Source organism: Perissodus microlepis, chromosome 17, assembly GCF_051167445.1.
Source record: "Perissodus microlepis isolate ML-2025 ecotype Zambia chromosome 17, ASM5116744v1, whole genome shotgun sequence".
NCBI classification, from domain to species: Eukaryota; Metazoa; Chordata; class Actinopteri; order Cichliformes; family Cichlidae; genus Perissodus; species Perissodus microlepis.
Window position 1 is genome coordinate 6,946,669 of NC_140477.1, and position 14,370 is coordinate 6,961,038.

The following is a 14,370-nucleotide window of genomic DNA, read 5'->3' on the forward strand; positions in this document are numbered from 1 at the left end:
ACTGCTTATAAACCAACAGTGTCTAATCTGTTAGTTATATTGTGCATTTTTCTGACTAACCAGGGCATCATCAGGTTACAAAAAACAAAGGACTCCTCAAGCAGCATCCCCACAGCTTCTGGAACAACTTACCCTCATTTTACTCAAGTTCCTGTAGTCGTAGTACGACTCGTACTGGTCAGCAAGCTCTCTGCAAAGGATGATGCCATTCTCCCAACACTGAGGACACAAAAACACACACATTTTCCCTGTCACCTTCATCGTGCCCAGTCTGACAGTTACAGACTGACCCAAAACCTACTTAACACTAAGACACTTGTTCTGCAGTGCTCACACAATCGGTCTCCACTGGATGGCACTGGCGAGTCAACAACGCCAGCAGACACAAACAACCTCTCGATGCAGGTACGTGCAGCACCGACCATCTCACTAATTAAATGAAAAGCTTTCCTTTCCTGCTGCCTTCCACTCTGTGATCGGGAGCACTGGAAGATGGCATAATTCGTGAATGTAAAGGATATTTGCACTATGAGTAACGAGGGGTGGCATTTTTAACAATTCAAAGAGATTCCCCCCCCAAACCTCAGAGGTAATGATGCGTTATTTTGAGAGGGTGAGCATAGTTTTGTTTTGCCATTTCCCCCCTTCCCCTGAGAGTACAGAGAAACAGCAAAGGTAGTTAGGATAACGAGATAAAACTGGAAAAGAGAAGTGAAGTTGGGATGATGAAAGAAAGCAACTCCTGTGAGACGAAAACAAAACTACAGCCTGGGAGCCGTTTATCAAGTGAGAAACGCTGCGTCCTGAATTAGCTGAGCTCTGTTTGCGCTCACATTTCTCACTGATGAGATTATTTTAGCTAAATGCGGCACCATCAGAGCAAATCATGCTGTAACAGTCAGCATGGCCATCCTCGCCATCTGAGAGGAACAGTGTGGGATACTGTGGGACAATATGGATCCCACTCTAATTACAGCTACCTGCAATTCCCCTGATTAAGTGGAAGAGGTGCTGCTACCTCTAGTCAACGTCACAGTTCATAACAGATAGAAATATCTCTGTACAAGGCTTTTGGCCTCTTCATTTTACGTGAATGATGTCGTATCTACTAAACAAGCAGGAAAAGAAGTTCTCTCATCTTTCACCCCGATGCGTCTGAGCCGACTATTAATGTTTCATGAAACTGTTGGTGCTTATTATTTTGAAATATACGTATTAATGGCCAGCATATATTTACTCTAGGAGAGCCATCAATAATATGTCTGCGCCTCTATTTCGTTGCCAGGTATGAAATAGAAATGCATTTAAATTAGAAGGCTCTTGAATATGCATGAGAAGCTGACATGCTGCTGGGTATTAGCTTGGCACAAATTCCTCTGAATAAAACTGAACATGCTGTTGCTTTACACTGGCACAGTACATTCACTGGCATTTAGCGGTGTTATAGGGAACCAGTTGTCCTGCTGGTGTTTGGGCTCAGCTTACTTCCTTCATTCTACCTTGCCAGTGTGCTAGAAACGTCACAGATTACATCACATGACAAATGTTCTGGTTTCTGTAAAGTCAAATGCAAATGTATTGGATGGATGACTGTGGAGGAAAAACTGGCGCTTTCCAGCTTACCTTCCCCCTGTCGAAGTTCTGGATGATAGTGAGATGCAAATATTCTTTCCTTTGCCACTCGCTCTGCATGGGGTAGTTGAGAAACTCTCTGAGCGGCCTGTCTGACCATTCCAATAACTCGTCATAGAGCAGCAGGGTGTAGGATGCCTCTGTGAGCATACACAGAGAAAAACAGCATATTAATTTACATTTACAAGTTCTTTAAACAAGTTTTTTTCTTGTTTAAAGAACTTGTGAAGGATTCAGTGTCTCAAATACTGATGAATACACTGAAGCAGAAGAACATGAACAGATGACAACATGAAAGCACATTTCAATAATCATCATACAGTATGTGTTCAGACCAGGGGTTAAAGTGGGACGGATCTATGTGGAACCGCAATCCCACACCTTTGATTAATGACCAATTAAATCTAATTCACTGATTCACATGAGATTTACTTTTACATTTTTAATCCAAATGTGTGTAAAATCTATGATCTTCATCAGTCTAAATAATGCATCTTATGCATGGGTTTTTCTTATTTCAAACATCTGCGGATATTCTTGCCTATCTCATAAGAGAAACATAACACTTTTTTGTGTCTATCCCTTTCTTTATTGGGTGAGTCAAACCAGGAGACCACACTGCTAAAAATGTAAAACATTAACGTGGCCTCCAACACATTACCCATTTCTTCTTTTTATACTTTTTAGCCAATGTCTTTTTATTGAGTGTTTCTTTCATACATATAAACAAAAAGAGAAGAAAAGGATTACAGATGATCTGTACATTTGGGGTAATTAGCCAGTGCGTTTAAGGCTGTGAGAAAAGAAAAAAAAGAAAAAAGGGAAATAAAGAAAAAAAGAGAAGTATAAACATGTGTTTAATATTTCCCCAAATAACATAATCCCTGCAAAATAATTCATTCCCACCCAGGTCACTGCCCTAGTCCTGTACACTGTATTTCCACACCTGACATAAGAGAGTTTGCTGAAAAATTGTTATAGATTTTGAAATGCATCAAGGAAAGAACCCTACATGCTTTGAAATTTCCCAGTGGAGTTCTGGAGTGAATGTCTTATTTTCTCTTTTCTACACACAACATGAGGTCATATAACCACTGTTTGTGAGTGGGAGGGGCAGCGTTCCGCCACCTCAGTAGGATTGCCCTCCTAGCCAACAGGGAACAGAATGGAGAGGAGAGTTGGCAGGAGGGAGAGGAAGACAAGGCTACTCTTCAGAATCAAGTGAGGAAGCTTTGCCCTGTGCATGTCTGCATTTCTCTGTTGCACTTTGTTGCACGTGCCTTCTAACTCTTTATTTCTCCTCTGCGTTTCCTGAAGCGTACACTGCAGGTCTTCATGTCTTTTCTCTTGTTCTTGATTTTGCACCTGCACTTCAGTATAAACTTCTCTGTATTTTTCTCAGCATTTCATTGAACCTACACTCCATCTTTGAACATCTTTTTTCATTCTAGTTCAATGGTTTTATCCTTCATTTTTTTTAACATATACCTGCAGTTCTAGATTTCTCCTCTCAAAGTCGTAGAGAGTAGAGAATCTGGAGAAATTCAGCTTCTTTCTGATTTTCTTGCACTTTTTCTTAAAGTATTTGTGTGTAGTGCTATTTCAAGCGACACTTGCAAGCCTTCATTGTATTTCTCGATGTTCTGTTCTGTTTAATCTGGCGGGTAAATTGTGTCCAAAATGTTGCCACCAGATGGTGCATCTTTGTGGAGAAAAGCCATGAATCTGTTCATCTAAACCTGATCTATTTGTTAACATTATTGGAATGAGATCACGGATACAAGATGTGGGTAAGGTGTTCCGGTCTAGCATGTCCTAACATGCGTAGACCCCAACATGTTGACAAGATTACATCTATTGGCTGACCTAGGAAAGACTCCCCGGATAAGCTGGAGGAGGTGGCCAGAGGGAGGTCTGGGCTTCCCTGCTGGCCGACTAAGAAATTAGTGATGGCTCATGTAATATCTTCTTATTAATCGTAGAATGTAGTGGCTAAATCCACAAAGTTTAGTAAACCTCAGAACCAGCAGCAGGAAAAGCTGCACAAAGAAAAAAAAATTAAAACCTCCTGGACCTCACAATGGGAATTACGTAATGACTTATTTCTGTCCCCTTACAGCAGACCTTATGATTCCCTGCCAAATCCCAACTTAAAGCCCTGGTTATGACAAACAGTAAAACAGCAATAATGCATCACCCACGCTCAGTCACTCTGTACTACAAGGCAGTATATTCCTTTCAATGTACCTGTGTAGTTTTGTGCTTTCAGATGCAGATCATACAGTTTGTGAATGTAGCGGATGTACATCTCCTCTTTGTTCAACTCTGTTTTGTAGAAGTTCTGGCAGGAGCCGATGATTCAATGAAAAACATGAGAGAAAGAGGGAAAACATTAGCAGAGAGACCATCATAACCATTAGAGAGGGAATTTAAACAAGTAATGAAGGCATTTAAAAGTGGTGCAACAATATAGTTCAGCTGCTGATTTGCAGGGGCCTTTTGATCCCCCTGCCTACACACTGAGGTCCTCTTGCACATAACTCTAGTTAGATAAAAAAAAAAAAAAAACCCCACAAGAATACTCAATTATCATCTATATATTACATATGTTTTATGTTTTTTCATCATTTTGAAATAAAAAGGTAATAACTTCAGAGTGGAATAGCAACAGAAGATAAACATTGACATATTTGCCTGACACAGTTAAAGCTACTCACCAGTAAACTGACAGTACATCCGATCTTTTTGCCATCCACTTCTCCCAACTTCATACAATCCCTGCAATAGAAACATTGAGAATTTGACTAAAAAGACCAAGCACGTGTGTCTCTGGAAGTATTTTGTGAATGTGTGCGCACGCTCACCTGTAGTCTAGCAGTCTTTCCATTAAACGAGTGACGGTAGCGATCAGAGAGATCCCGCTCTCCCTCCAGGTCTCTCTCTCGATCTTCTTCAGCAGGCTGAAGGACAAATGAAGAGAGACAGAACAAGACAAAGACGTAAAGACCAAAAGAGACGGGGAGGGCAAATGGGGGGTAGATACGAAAGCATCAGCGATGGAAGAAACAACTAAGAAAGGAAAGGAGGCGAAGCAAAATTAATAGCAGTCATACCGGTGTCACCTATGCTTTTTGGCCTGCCTACAGGAGCTCAAGAAAGAAAAAACACAAAGGTGGCTAAAAATTTTTTACATCACCTTATTTACTGTTATGCCACCAAAACAGGTTTTTATAGAATTAAGGGCAAACACACAACAGCCAAAATACTGAAGCTGTTTATTCTTCTTTTTTTTTGTAATTGCTCCACATTTCCCCTCACACAGACGACACTGAGAGAACAAAGAGGAGGGTGTCTTACCTAGGGTACGGACCAAACAGAGGAATTCTACTCCAGGCGGGAAGCATAGGCGGAATAAATTAATATTAATATTAGCACACACTCACACAGGTTAGTTTAGGGATTAGTGGAGTTAGTAGGAAAAAAAAATAATTATGAACTTAAAGTAGGCTTAAATCATGAAAAAAAAGAAAATTGAAATTAAACATAAAAAACTGTTAATAATAACTTATTATGCATGATTACAATATAGCGCACACTATAAGTACTGAACTTTAATAAAATGCAGAGGCACTGCGGTTCATATTTTGTAATGTTTCACGTGTACAAATGGTGGGAAAGAGAATGATCGACTATGGAAGACAAAGAGATATTAGAAGTGGATCCATACTCATAAAATAGATCACACTTTGATTTGCGGCTGTGCGACAGCAGAAGAGTGAATCAGAAACACGACTTCATTTAATGCAACGTGGCTTTCTTTTCCTTCTTCTTTTAAAGTTGAAATGCAAGATTTTTGCTTTGAAAGCTTCAAATACTAGCAGCCCAGAGAGAAGGGCGACATAAAAATATGAACAGAAAAGAAGCAGGGACCAACATACGCACACACTCAGGTGAACACACACACATATATGAAAAGGTGTGCACAAACACTAAGCATGCAGGTGTACAAACCTGGAAACTCAAGGACAGACAAAAGGAGCTGACCAAAGAGGAGGTGTGAGTGAAGATGAAGGTGATTAAATGCCCATCACTTACCTCTCACTGCTTGAAAAATATGCTTTACATAAGCAATTTCAAATACAAAACTACCTACTGTATATTTGTATAATAATGGCATGTTTGTTAGTTTGAAAGTAAGCCTGCAGCGTTCTGTGTTGCTTCCCTCATTAGCTACATGCTCTGAAAGCAACCTAACCCATTTAATGGCTTTCTTTATTGAAGTACAAGAGGCCTTTTCAGAGCTGTAATGCTGCTATCTGTGCTCTGGGTTTTCAGGGTTAAAGGCTAATTCTCAAAAGCAGAATACTTAGACACATCCACTTCCCGATAAAACGCCCATTTAGTGAGGCAAATGACCTGCAGATTGCAGCCCACGCAGATAATTTACCTGATGAAGCCTTGTGTGGGTTGCATCATTTAGGTAATTAGACCCCCATAAACAGCTATTTTCACTGGAAGTGCCCAGGTCTCCTAAACTAGCCTTCATGCACTTTCAAGTAGGATTTTGCTGGGATTTTACTGTTTATTGTAAAAATTAATTAATTCATTTTTAAAAATTGCTTTTGCGGCCAAATTATTTAACAAATTTGCAGAGACTTTTCCTTCAAAAGTCTTTCTGGAAAATGTCTACTTTATTAGATTTTGTAACATTTCTTGATTCTTTTACCAACTCACATGCTGTTGAAGAGCTCCCTGTATGTCTCATCGCCTTTGCCTTCAGACATCAGGCTGTCAAGTTTGTCAATCAACTTGGCCTCCACCTGTGAGGAAAAGCATTTAAAGCTCAGAGGCTCGCAGTCTGAACAACACTGACATAACAAAGAAGAAGGCAGAGCTTGATCTTAAAGTGTGCAGCATCAAAAAAGTAGACTTAATTATCTGAATGAGAATGCATAATTCTCTTAAACTTGCAGTATTTGCAATGACCAGCAGAGGGTGACTCTGACTCTGACTGAGAAATATCTGACTGCTTATTGATCACTTGTTTTATTACCTGAATAGACATTTTACTAATGAGTTTTGAGTACTAGTTTATACAACGTGATACTTTTAGAGAATTGTTGATAATAAAGCAGGATATGCTTTAGGGAGTAAGTTTTGTGATTGACAAGACACCAATCAATCTTACCCCTCTGTCAATTTCTTTACAGTTAAATTGTTAGAATTTACAGTTATGTGAAAAACTAAAGACATGCCATGACCAAGTAGCCTGTAGAACCACCTTGAGCAACAAAAACGTAAGTAGTTGTTTTCTGTAATGCTCTGTCTGTCTCTCGCATTCACATGCTTCAGTTCATATATTATACTAATTATTGTGGTTTCAGAAGTTTCAGAAATGTAAATAATATTATTATTTAGCAATGAGAAACAAAACCAGCTATAAATGAATGTAAATGTTTTCGAAGAAAATTAAACATCACACACACTGCAATTATTACAAGTTATATTTCCAATTATCCAGTTATATAGATGTGGCTTATTTTTGATTATGACAAGGATGAATTTAGCTTTCATTAACCTTTGCAACTAACAGTTAAAGCCGAGATTAAATAGTTCTGAGTTGGTGAATCGATTTCAGTGAAACAGCAGCATGCAGTACCTGCTTAAAATTGCCACTGCGTCTTTGCTCCCAGTCCATCATGTCGTGGAAAATGGGGATCATGACATTTCTCAGATCAGGTTGAGGCACCAGCGTCACCTCCAGGAACGGCCCAATCATTGCTGGGATGAAGTTCAACTTATGTTCACCTGGAGGAGAGATACAGATCGGCACAGAGGTCAGGCTTTCACTTTATCCCTGCACACAGCATATTGTTTATGTCAGAGACAATTTACCCAACTCTGGAAAGGTGTCTTCCTTCAAAACCTTTGCAATAAATCCTGCTCTAGCAGGTCATGAAGTTCCCAAAAGCCCCAAAACTTTCTGTTTTGATTGTTTTCTGCAACTCCCCCATTCTAATCATTTAAACAAACATTACACCTTTAAAAAATAATACCTCAGAAGTTTTGTTGTCTTTGGCTAACACAGCTCTGAAATCAAAAGGTCAAGTGGATTTCTCTCCTCTGTCCTCCCTTTTAGACAGATTCTGATAAAGTGCACTTCACAAATTCCTTCCAATTTGGCTGAAGTGCTAAAACGAAACAACTTAGAGTGCACAGTTTATTCCATCATTTTCAGCAGAAAGATGTAACGTTATTATTATTATCGAATAAAAAAAGAAAGGGGGGGGGGTCGAAAGTGTACTTGAAAATGAGAAAAACCACACTTGAACAGTACGTTGGAAATTACCATAAAACAAAATTGCATCCATCCATCACAGAGTCAGAACAAAAGCATCCACATAAAGGAGACCAAGGCATCCAGTTGGTTGCCATGGTGACAAATGGTATAAAGAAGAAAAAAAAGGGTTGTTGTTTTTTTAGATCCCATCAGCTCAAGTACAGAGAGTTGTTTGCTTTGTTGCATCACACAGATTCCAAGAGCTCTACTTTTGCACCAGAGGAGCAATAAATATGAATAAATAAAAACAGGATTTAGATAGTTTCAATATAACCACAGGACTTTAAGAGATCCAGCTATTGCTGAAATGGAAGACAGACACTAGCACTTATAAGTACCTGCAAATATGCCATGTACGTCATTAGGTTAAAATCCCTTCACAAATTTCTTTCCAAACATTTAGGTCCTGCATCAGCAAATCTTTTACTTTTTTTTCTTTCTGCACACTCTCCAGCTTTTTTTGGCCTCTTTTCCTTTATGAGCACTATGGAGGCTGTAGTACCATTTATAAATTAAAATTTGGTCCGCATGATGGCCCACGTTGTTACACATCATGCAGATCCATCCATATAATGATCAAGCTGGAATCCAGCAAAGGAGTGAATTGCAAAGCAGAATGAGACGGATCCCGTGCATGGAAACATTGAGTAAGTACTCAGTAAGTATCTCTTGTGAATATGCCACATGAAGGACGATGAGCTTAACAACTTTCTCCGTCATGGGTCTAGCCCATGTTGAGGAATAAGATGTGCACCATGATGGGCACTGACACATTTTTCCCTCTATCACCTTACCTAAATTCTGCCACATGCTGAAGATCTCACAGCCCATCATCACCCTCATGTCTCCATATCTGCATGATAAAAAAAACAACAACAAAATGTGGTTAAAAATGTGTGCACATACTGATGGAAGCTGTAGATCAGCATGTTAAACAGTCATTAGAGTGAGTGTACACTGTGTGTGTCCAGCTGTGTTGAGGTTCTTGACAGACAGGAGGAGCAAGATAGAGCGGCTTGTTGAGTAGGCGTATGGCTCATTACAGACTGCTCTAACGCATCCAGCAAAGAATACCAAGCATTTGCAAATAATCAGCACTTACTTTTCCAGTATTTTCTTTCTCTTGGACGGAGAGAAGGATTCAAGTTGAAGACAGGGCTGGTTGATAAATATTACAGACAGGTAGAAATACGAATCCCACACCTGCAATAAAAAAACATCACTTTGTTAACGTGCACAAACTCCTGACTTTAACCTTCTAAAGTGTCTCCCTGCATGTGGGTACACAGTAACTTACTATCAGACATAATACTGATAGGACAAACAACCTCCCAAATCTTCAGATTACATCATTTTCATTAAGCCAATAGCAGCAGCAATCCTACAAAATTCCGCTATTAAAGGAATTCAAACTGAAAAAACAGACCATAGGATAAGCCTATATGCTGATGATGTGTTACTTTACCTTGAGAACTCACATACCTCTCTTCTTAAGATGATCACACTTATAGATCACTTGTCTATATTAGACTATTCCATCAACTAGAGTAAATCAATAGTTTCGCCTCTGAATTGAATCTTTAAGAACATCTCCACCACTGCACTACAGTCAGGTAACATCAGATGTTTAGGTGTAAAAATGTTCAGACTGAACCACATTCCTCTACTAATGTTGAGGGGATTATCTCACAGAGTGCAATACTTCACCTATATCACTCATGGGGAGAGTTGCAACAATTAAAACGATGGCCTAAAATCAGCCATCAGTCTATTGATTGGTTTAAGACACTAGACTCAAACATCTCAAAATGTTTATGAAAACAACAAACCATCACGAATCAGTTTAAAAACGCTACAAAAGCCAAAATGCACTGGTGGTCTAGAATTACCCTTTTTTTTCTATATGTTTCCAAATGGATCAAATCAAGCCTGTTAGATAGTCCATGACTGTACCTGGTCAAGCACCATATAGAAAAAATACTGAAACCAGATTAAGTATTTGATGTTGGCGTAAAGTATATTTATTGTTCTTTCTTCTGTTTTTTAGCTTTCAGCTCACTACTGCACAGTCTGCCTTAAGCATCTAAATAATAGTATTAGCTCGATTTTATATCCATGTCTAAGTTTTTGTGATGTGTGATGAACTTCCATATTATATATGTGTCTGCCTGTGTGTCAGTAGTAAAATAATGCAGCAAAATTTTTGAAGCTATTTTGACATTCAGACTTCTGAAGCACTGCAGCACTGTTCAGACAACACACACACACACGCACACAAAGCCTGCCAACTTTCCTTACCTTGTAGTCAAACTTGTCATTGAGGAAGTTTTTCCTCAGAGCGTCAGAAAGGTAGAGGACAGTTGTGATGATGACACTAAAAAAACAAAAAGGGACGCAGAAAGCAAAAGGTGGAGAAGATTACTACTGTGTCACCTTGGAGGGGATTCTGTCATTTCCATTCTGCACTGCTAAAGGAAAATACGAGTAGAGAGGCAAAACCATAAACAGCTAAGGCATAACATTTTTAAGTTACACTTTTCTGTCTGACCAAACTTTTTTATTATGAAACAACTGTTACTTGTTTTCCTGTATGATATCATCTCTGTGTCACTTGATAGTGACCTCCAGACAATAATATGGATGGATAAGCACTGCATTTACTCTCATATTTAATGAGCACACTACATTCAAATCTCTCCATCTTCTGAAGCTTTTTGTGCGATCAAAATCAAGTGTTAACTGAGAGAACCAAGGTTGAATATTTTAGCAGATGAAAGCACACAAACAGAATAAACGACTAGTTGTGAGTGAGATGCATACTGCATATCTGCATGAGCCTCTGATTTCCTGTCTGTCCTCATTCGTGTCCTCTTCCTGCTTTCCTTGATTTGTTTGCGTGTGTGTTCTTACTTGTTCGTGACCAGTCTCATGACAGTCCAGTCTTTAGGGAACATTTCTGGTCGGATTAGGATCCTGAAGACTGTAAAGATATGAAGGAGGAAATCCTGCAACACAAACACATGCAAAACAACACCAAGACACATTAAGTTTGTTACTCAGTAAAGAGTTATTGCAGAAGAAAGATTCGGGATGGAGCTTATTTTTGACAACCATTTACTATCCTATTGTATATTAGGTATAATTAAAAATATATAAAAGAAATGTCTGCGTTTCTGTTGGCCATTTTAATATTTTCTAGCTATAAGCTACTTCTTGACTTCTCTTTATCTCTGCACGGTCTGTGGGAAAACAAACAACCTAAAACTTCACTATAGGTCTTTTTTTCCATTGTATCTCCTCAGATAGACTTGGATCGACCGATTTTCCATTAACAAACAAGATGCTCTTATGACTCATCGAGTGACACCACTGACCAGCCAATTGGTGGCATGCAGTCTGACGACATCACATTTTAGAACCTGCGTGGATCGCTTTGGAACCCTGGCCGTACAGGTACTATGACCTAATGAAAAACCCTGAAACCTGTGGTGAGCTGTGGCGAGTTGATCCAAGTAGGTACTAATGGAAAAGGGGCTCTTTTCCAGTGTGAACCACATTAAATTTGCTATAGTTAGTATGAAGGTAGAACAACTTCCTCTGCATCTGTCCATGGTGCTGAATATCAGCTCTATTTAAGGACACTACACTGTACACAAATATCTGATCCTAACACTTCTCAAGTGTTAAGGCAAATGCAGATCTACTATGTAACTATGTAGTCTGTACATAGGATAGGATGTGCTGTGTTTTCAACTGTAATAATATTATACACTCAAAGTCTGAGCCTCTAGAAATGCCTCTGCACATGTGAAAGCAGTAAATCTGGTTTCATCTGCATGTTTCACTTAGGTTTTACCACCAAACCCAGCATCAGGGTTCACTTAGTAAACTCTTTTGATTACACTTTTTTGATGTATCAAAAATAGAACTCACAAAAAGCACATTACTTCAGTTAACATTAATTCCCAATAGAGTAAACCAATGAACTTAATATGTCTCTTATTGTTCCTGCTGCCCAATTCTACACAATTTGTGCAATGCCATCAACAGGCATTAATTATAATCTTTTACTTTTAGACTTGCAGACAGACACAATCAGGAGTAGAGACAGACAGACAGATATGGATGGAGGGAAAGAGAGAAAGATCGAGTGGTCTTACCCTCAGGTCGTCTTTGCTGCTGAATGCCTGCAGCAGCTTCTGATAGTGCTTGTCACTCATCTGTCGCAGAAGCGCCAACAAACATGCCACAAATTCTCCCTGACAACACATAATGAAAGGGAGAAGATGGAGCTTTAATGTTGTTGCATATTCAGGGCAAACTTTTCTTTTTCTATCCTTTTGGAGGAGAAATGAATTCAAAAAATAAGATCTATTGTGCTTTGAAAATAATAGTGGAACTAGTAAGAATTGTACGTATGTTAACAGGATTTTTAAAAGAGTTTCCACCTTGACCTTCTTTCATCAGACAATGATGATCTCATTGTCATCCACCTGTTTATTAGTCTAAAAACGCTTCTACATATTGTCAAGTCCTGGCATTTATAGCAGTAAGCTAGCTTACAAACACACACATACACACAGTAAAACACACATACAGTGACATCCTGGAACTGTAGTCTCATGGAGGTTCCAGCAGGCTGGGGCCGGTTGCTAATTTCCAAGATGGTCCTCAGTAAAACTCCCAGCAGGCTTTCCACAATTAGCTCCACTTCCTCAGACACCACAAGCTCCTGGTGAGGGAAAAGAAAACACACCCATGTGAGAATGAATCACAGGTCAAAGTACCACATTACCTTGAGAGAGAGAGTATTACCATTTAGAATAGAAAGAAAAAAATGTGAATCTTGAATGTAAGAGTCACTAAAATTCAAACAGACTCCATCTGTGCACTTATGTCCTCTTAAAGTTACCTGGCATTGTTCTGCTAGCACAACACTGAACCGGATTCAACAACTGACACCATTCTGCCTCCGAGCCAACGTCTACACCCCTCACCGCCCCGCCACCGCTACCCTGTAATTCTATTTTCATCAGTTTCAATGAGTCTTGCACCAGAATGTGGACTAATAAGAAGTTTCAGGGCCATGCAGAACATTTTGAGACTATAACTTAAAAAAGAAAGAGGAGAATGGAAACAAATAGAAGGTAGAATACAAAAGACGTAGAGGCAGTTAAAGGTGAAAAGAAACTCAAATAGAGTGGTGAATAAACTGGTGTGTGCGTGTGTGTGTGTGTGTGTGTGTGTGTGTGTGTGTGTGTGTGTGTGTTTCTCTCTAGTCTCTACCCCTGACAAGACAGACAGGTCTTGGAAAGAGTGATAATGAGAAGGAGCCTCACTGGCACATTGACTGCCACTGCTGTCACTTCCCTTTAGATATGGTGCCAGTGGGTGCTCATGTGTGCACGCATTTGTGTATGTGTTTTTCTGGCTGCCTCTTCCACTAGCTGCCTCCTTGGCAGGGACCGGTACAAGCCCGGCAACCTGAGCAGGTACACAGAGACAGGCAAATCACACAAATACACATACACAGCTCAAAGTGACTGCCGCTTTGACAGTGTCCATTGCTAAATTGATGGCTCTCATTACTGGACTGCACTGCTGCCAGTGTCCCGGTTACCAAGACTAATTGACCATATACACGCAACAAAGCAATCTGCTATTGCAGTGTACTGGCAACGAAACTGATGTAGGACTGATTCCTGTGGTGTTGACTTTCTTTAATTATTTTGGGAGATATAATGGGAGGGATACTGTCATGCAGATTCTTGAAAAACATCAGGAATTGATTGCAACTGCACAAGTTTCTATGAAGCGATTACACTATATTATTTATGATTTCAAAAAGTTATTATTCTATGACTTGGAGGAGCCAGGGATATTTGCTAACACTTTATAATAAGACATGCAACAAAGGCTGTAATTCCCGAGTGATTAAATGGTGTATTTTATTGAAATTACAATGTCTTTAAATTTACCTACAAGTACGTAACGGTGTATGCACTAGAATAAGGGGGTGACAAGTCAGATTTTTACAGGAAACAAAGAACTTGGTATACTGCCAGAACATTTCAGTAGTCTGTAAGTCATTTTAAGTAACGCATAACTTCAGGTATTTTACACGAGAGGAAATAAAAGTTATACCGCAAGTATACCGCAAGTTATACCGCAAGTATATACTGTATAAATATGTCTGTGAAGGTTCTCAGTCATCCAGGTCATCGTAGTCAAAGGAGCTTGCAAAGAAAAGCGTCTGGACTTCTTTAAGTTTACTTGAAGACGTTTCACCTCTCATCCGAGAAGCTTCTTCAGTTCTAAGGTCAAATGGTGGAGAGTCCCAGATATAAACCTAGTGGGAGTATCCCCCCACAGAGGGACAAAAGGACCCCCTGATGATC

At 39.4% G+C, this 14,370-nt stretch overlaps 1 protein-coding gene across 4 annotated transcripts in view; it reads right to left on the reverse strand.

The window, feature by feature from the left end:
- dock4b (dedicator of cytokinesis 4b) overlaps positions 1-14,370 on the reverse strand; it is a 135,686-nt gene that overhangs the window by 30,439 nt on the left and 90,877 nt on the right. For 3 of the 4 annotated variants that reach the window (XM_084910343.1, XM_084910344.1, XM_084910346.1), the window contains exons 25-38: positions 12,570-12,704; positions 12,133-12,231; positions 10,883-10,977; positions 10,271-10,346; positions 9,075-9,175; positions 8,767-8,825; positions 7,292-7,440; positions 6,367-6,452; positions 4,990-5,016; positions 4,497-4,592; positions 4,350-4,410; positions 3,880-3,973; positions 1,624-1,772; positions 133-219 (exon numbers count right to left, since the gene is read on the reverse strand). In XM_084910343.1, coding sequence (XP_084766469.1) covers positions 133-219; positions 1,624-1,772; positions 3,880-3,973; positions 4,350-4,410; positions 4,497-4,592; positions 4,990-5,016; positions 6,367-6,452; positions 7,292-7,440; positions 8,767-8,825; positions 9,075-9,175; positions 10,271-10,346; positions 10,883-10,977; positions 12,133-12,231; positions 12,570-12,704 — 1,314 coding nt within the window. The remainder of the gene's footprint in view (positions 1-132; positions 220-1,623; positions 1,773-3,879; positions 3,974-4,349; positions 4,411-4,496; positions 4,593-4,989; positions 5,017-6,366; positions 6,453-7,291; positions 7,441-8,766; positions 8,826-9,074; positions 9,176-10,270; positions 10,347-10,882; positions 10,978-12,132; positions 12,232-12,569; positions 12,705-14,370) is intronic. The other variant, XM_084910345.1, reaches the window with a different exon arrangement.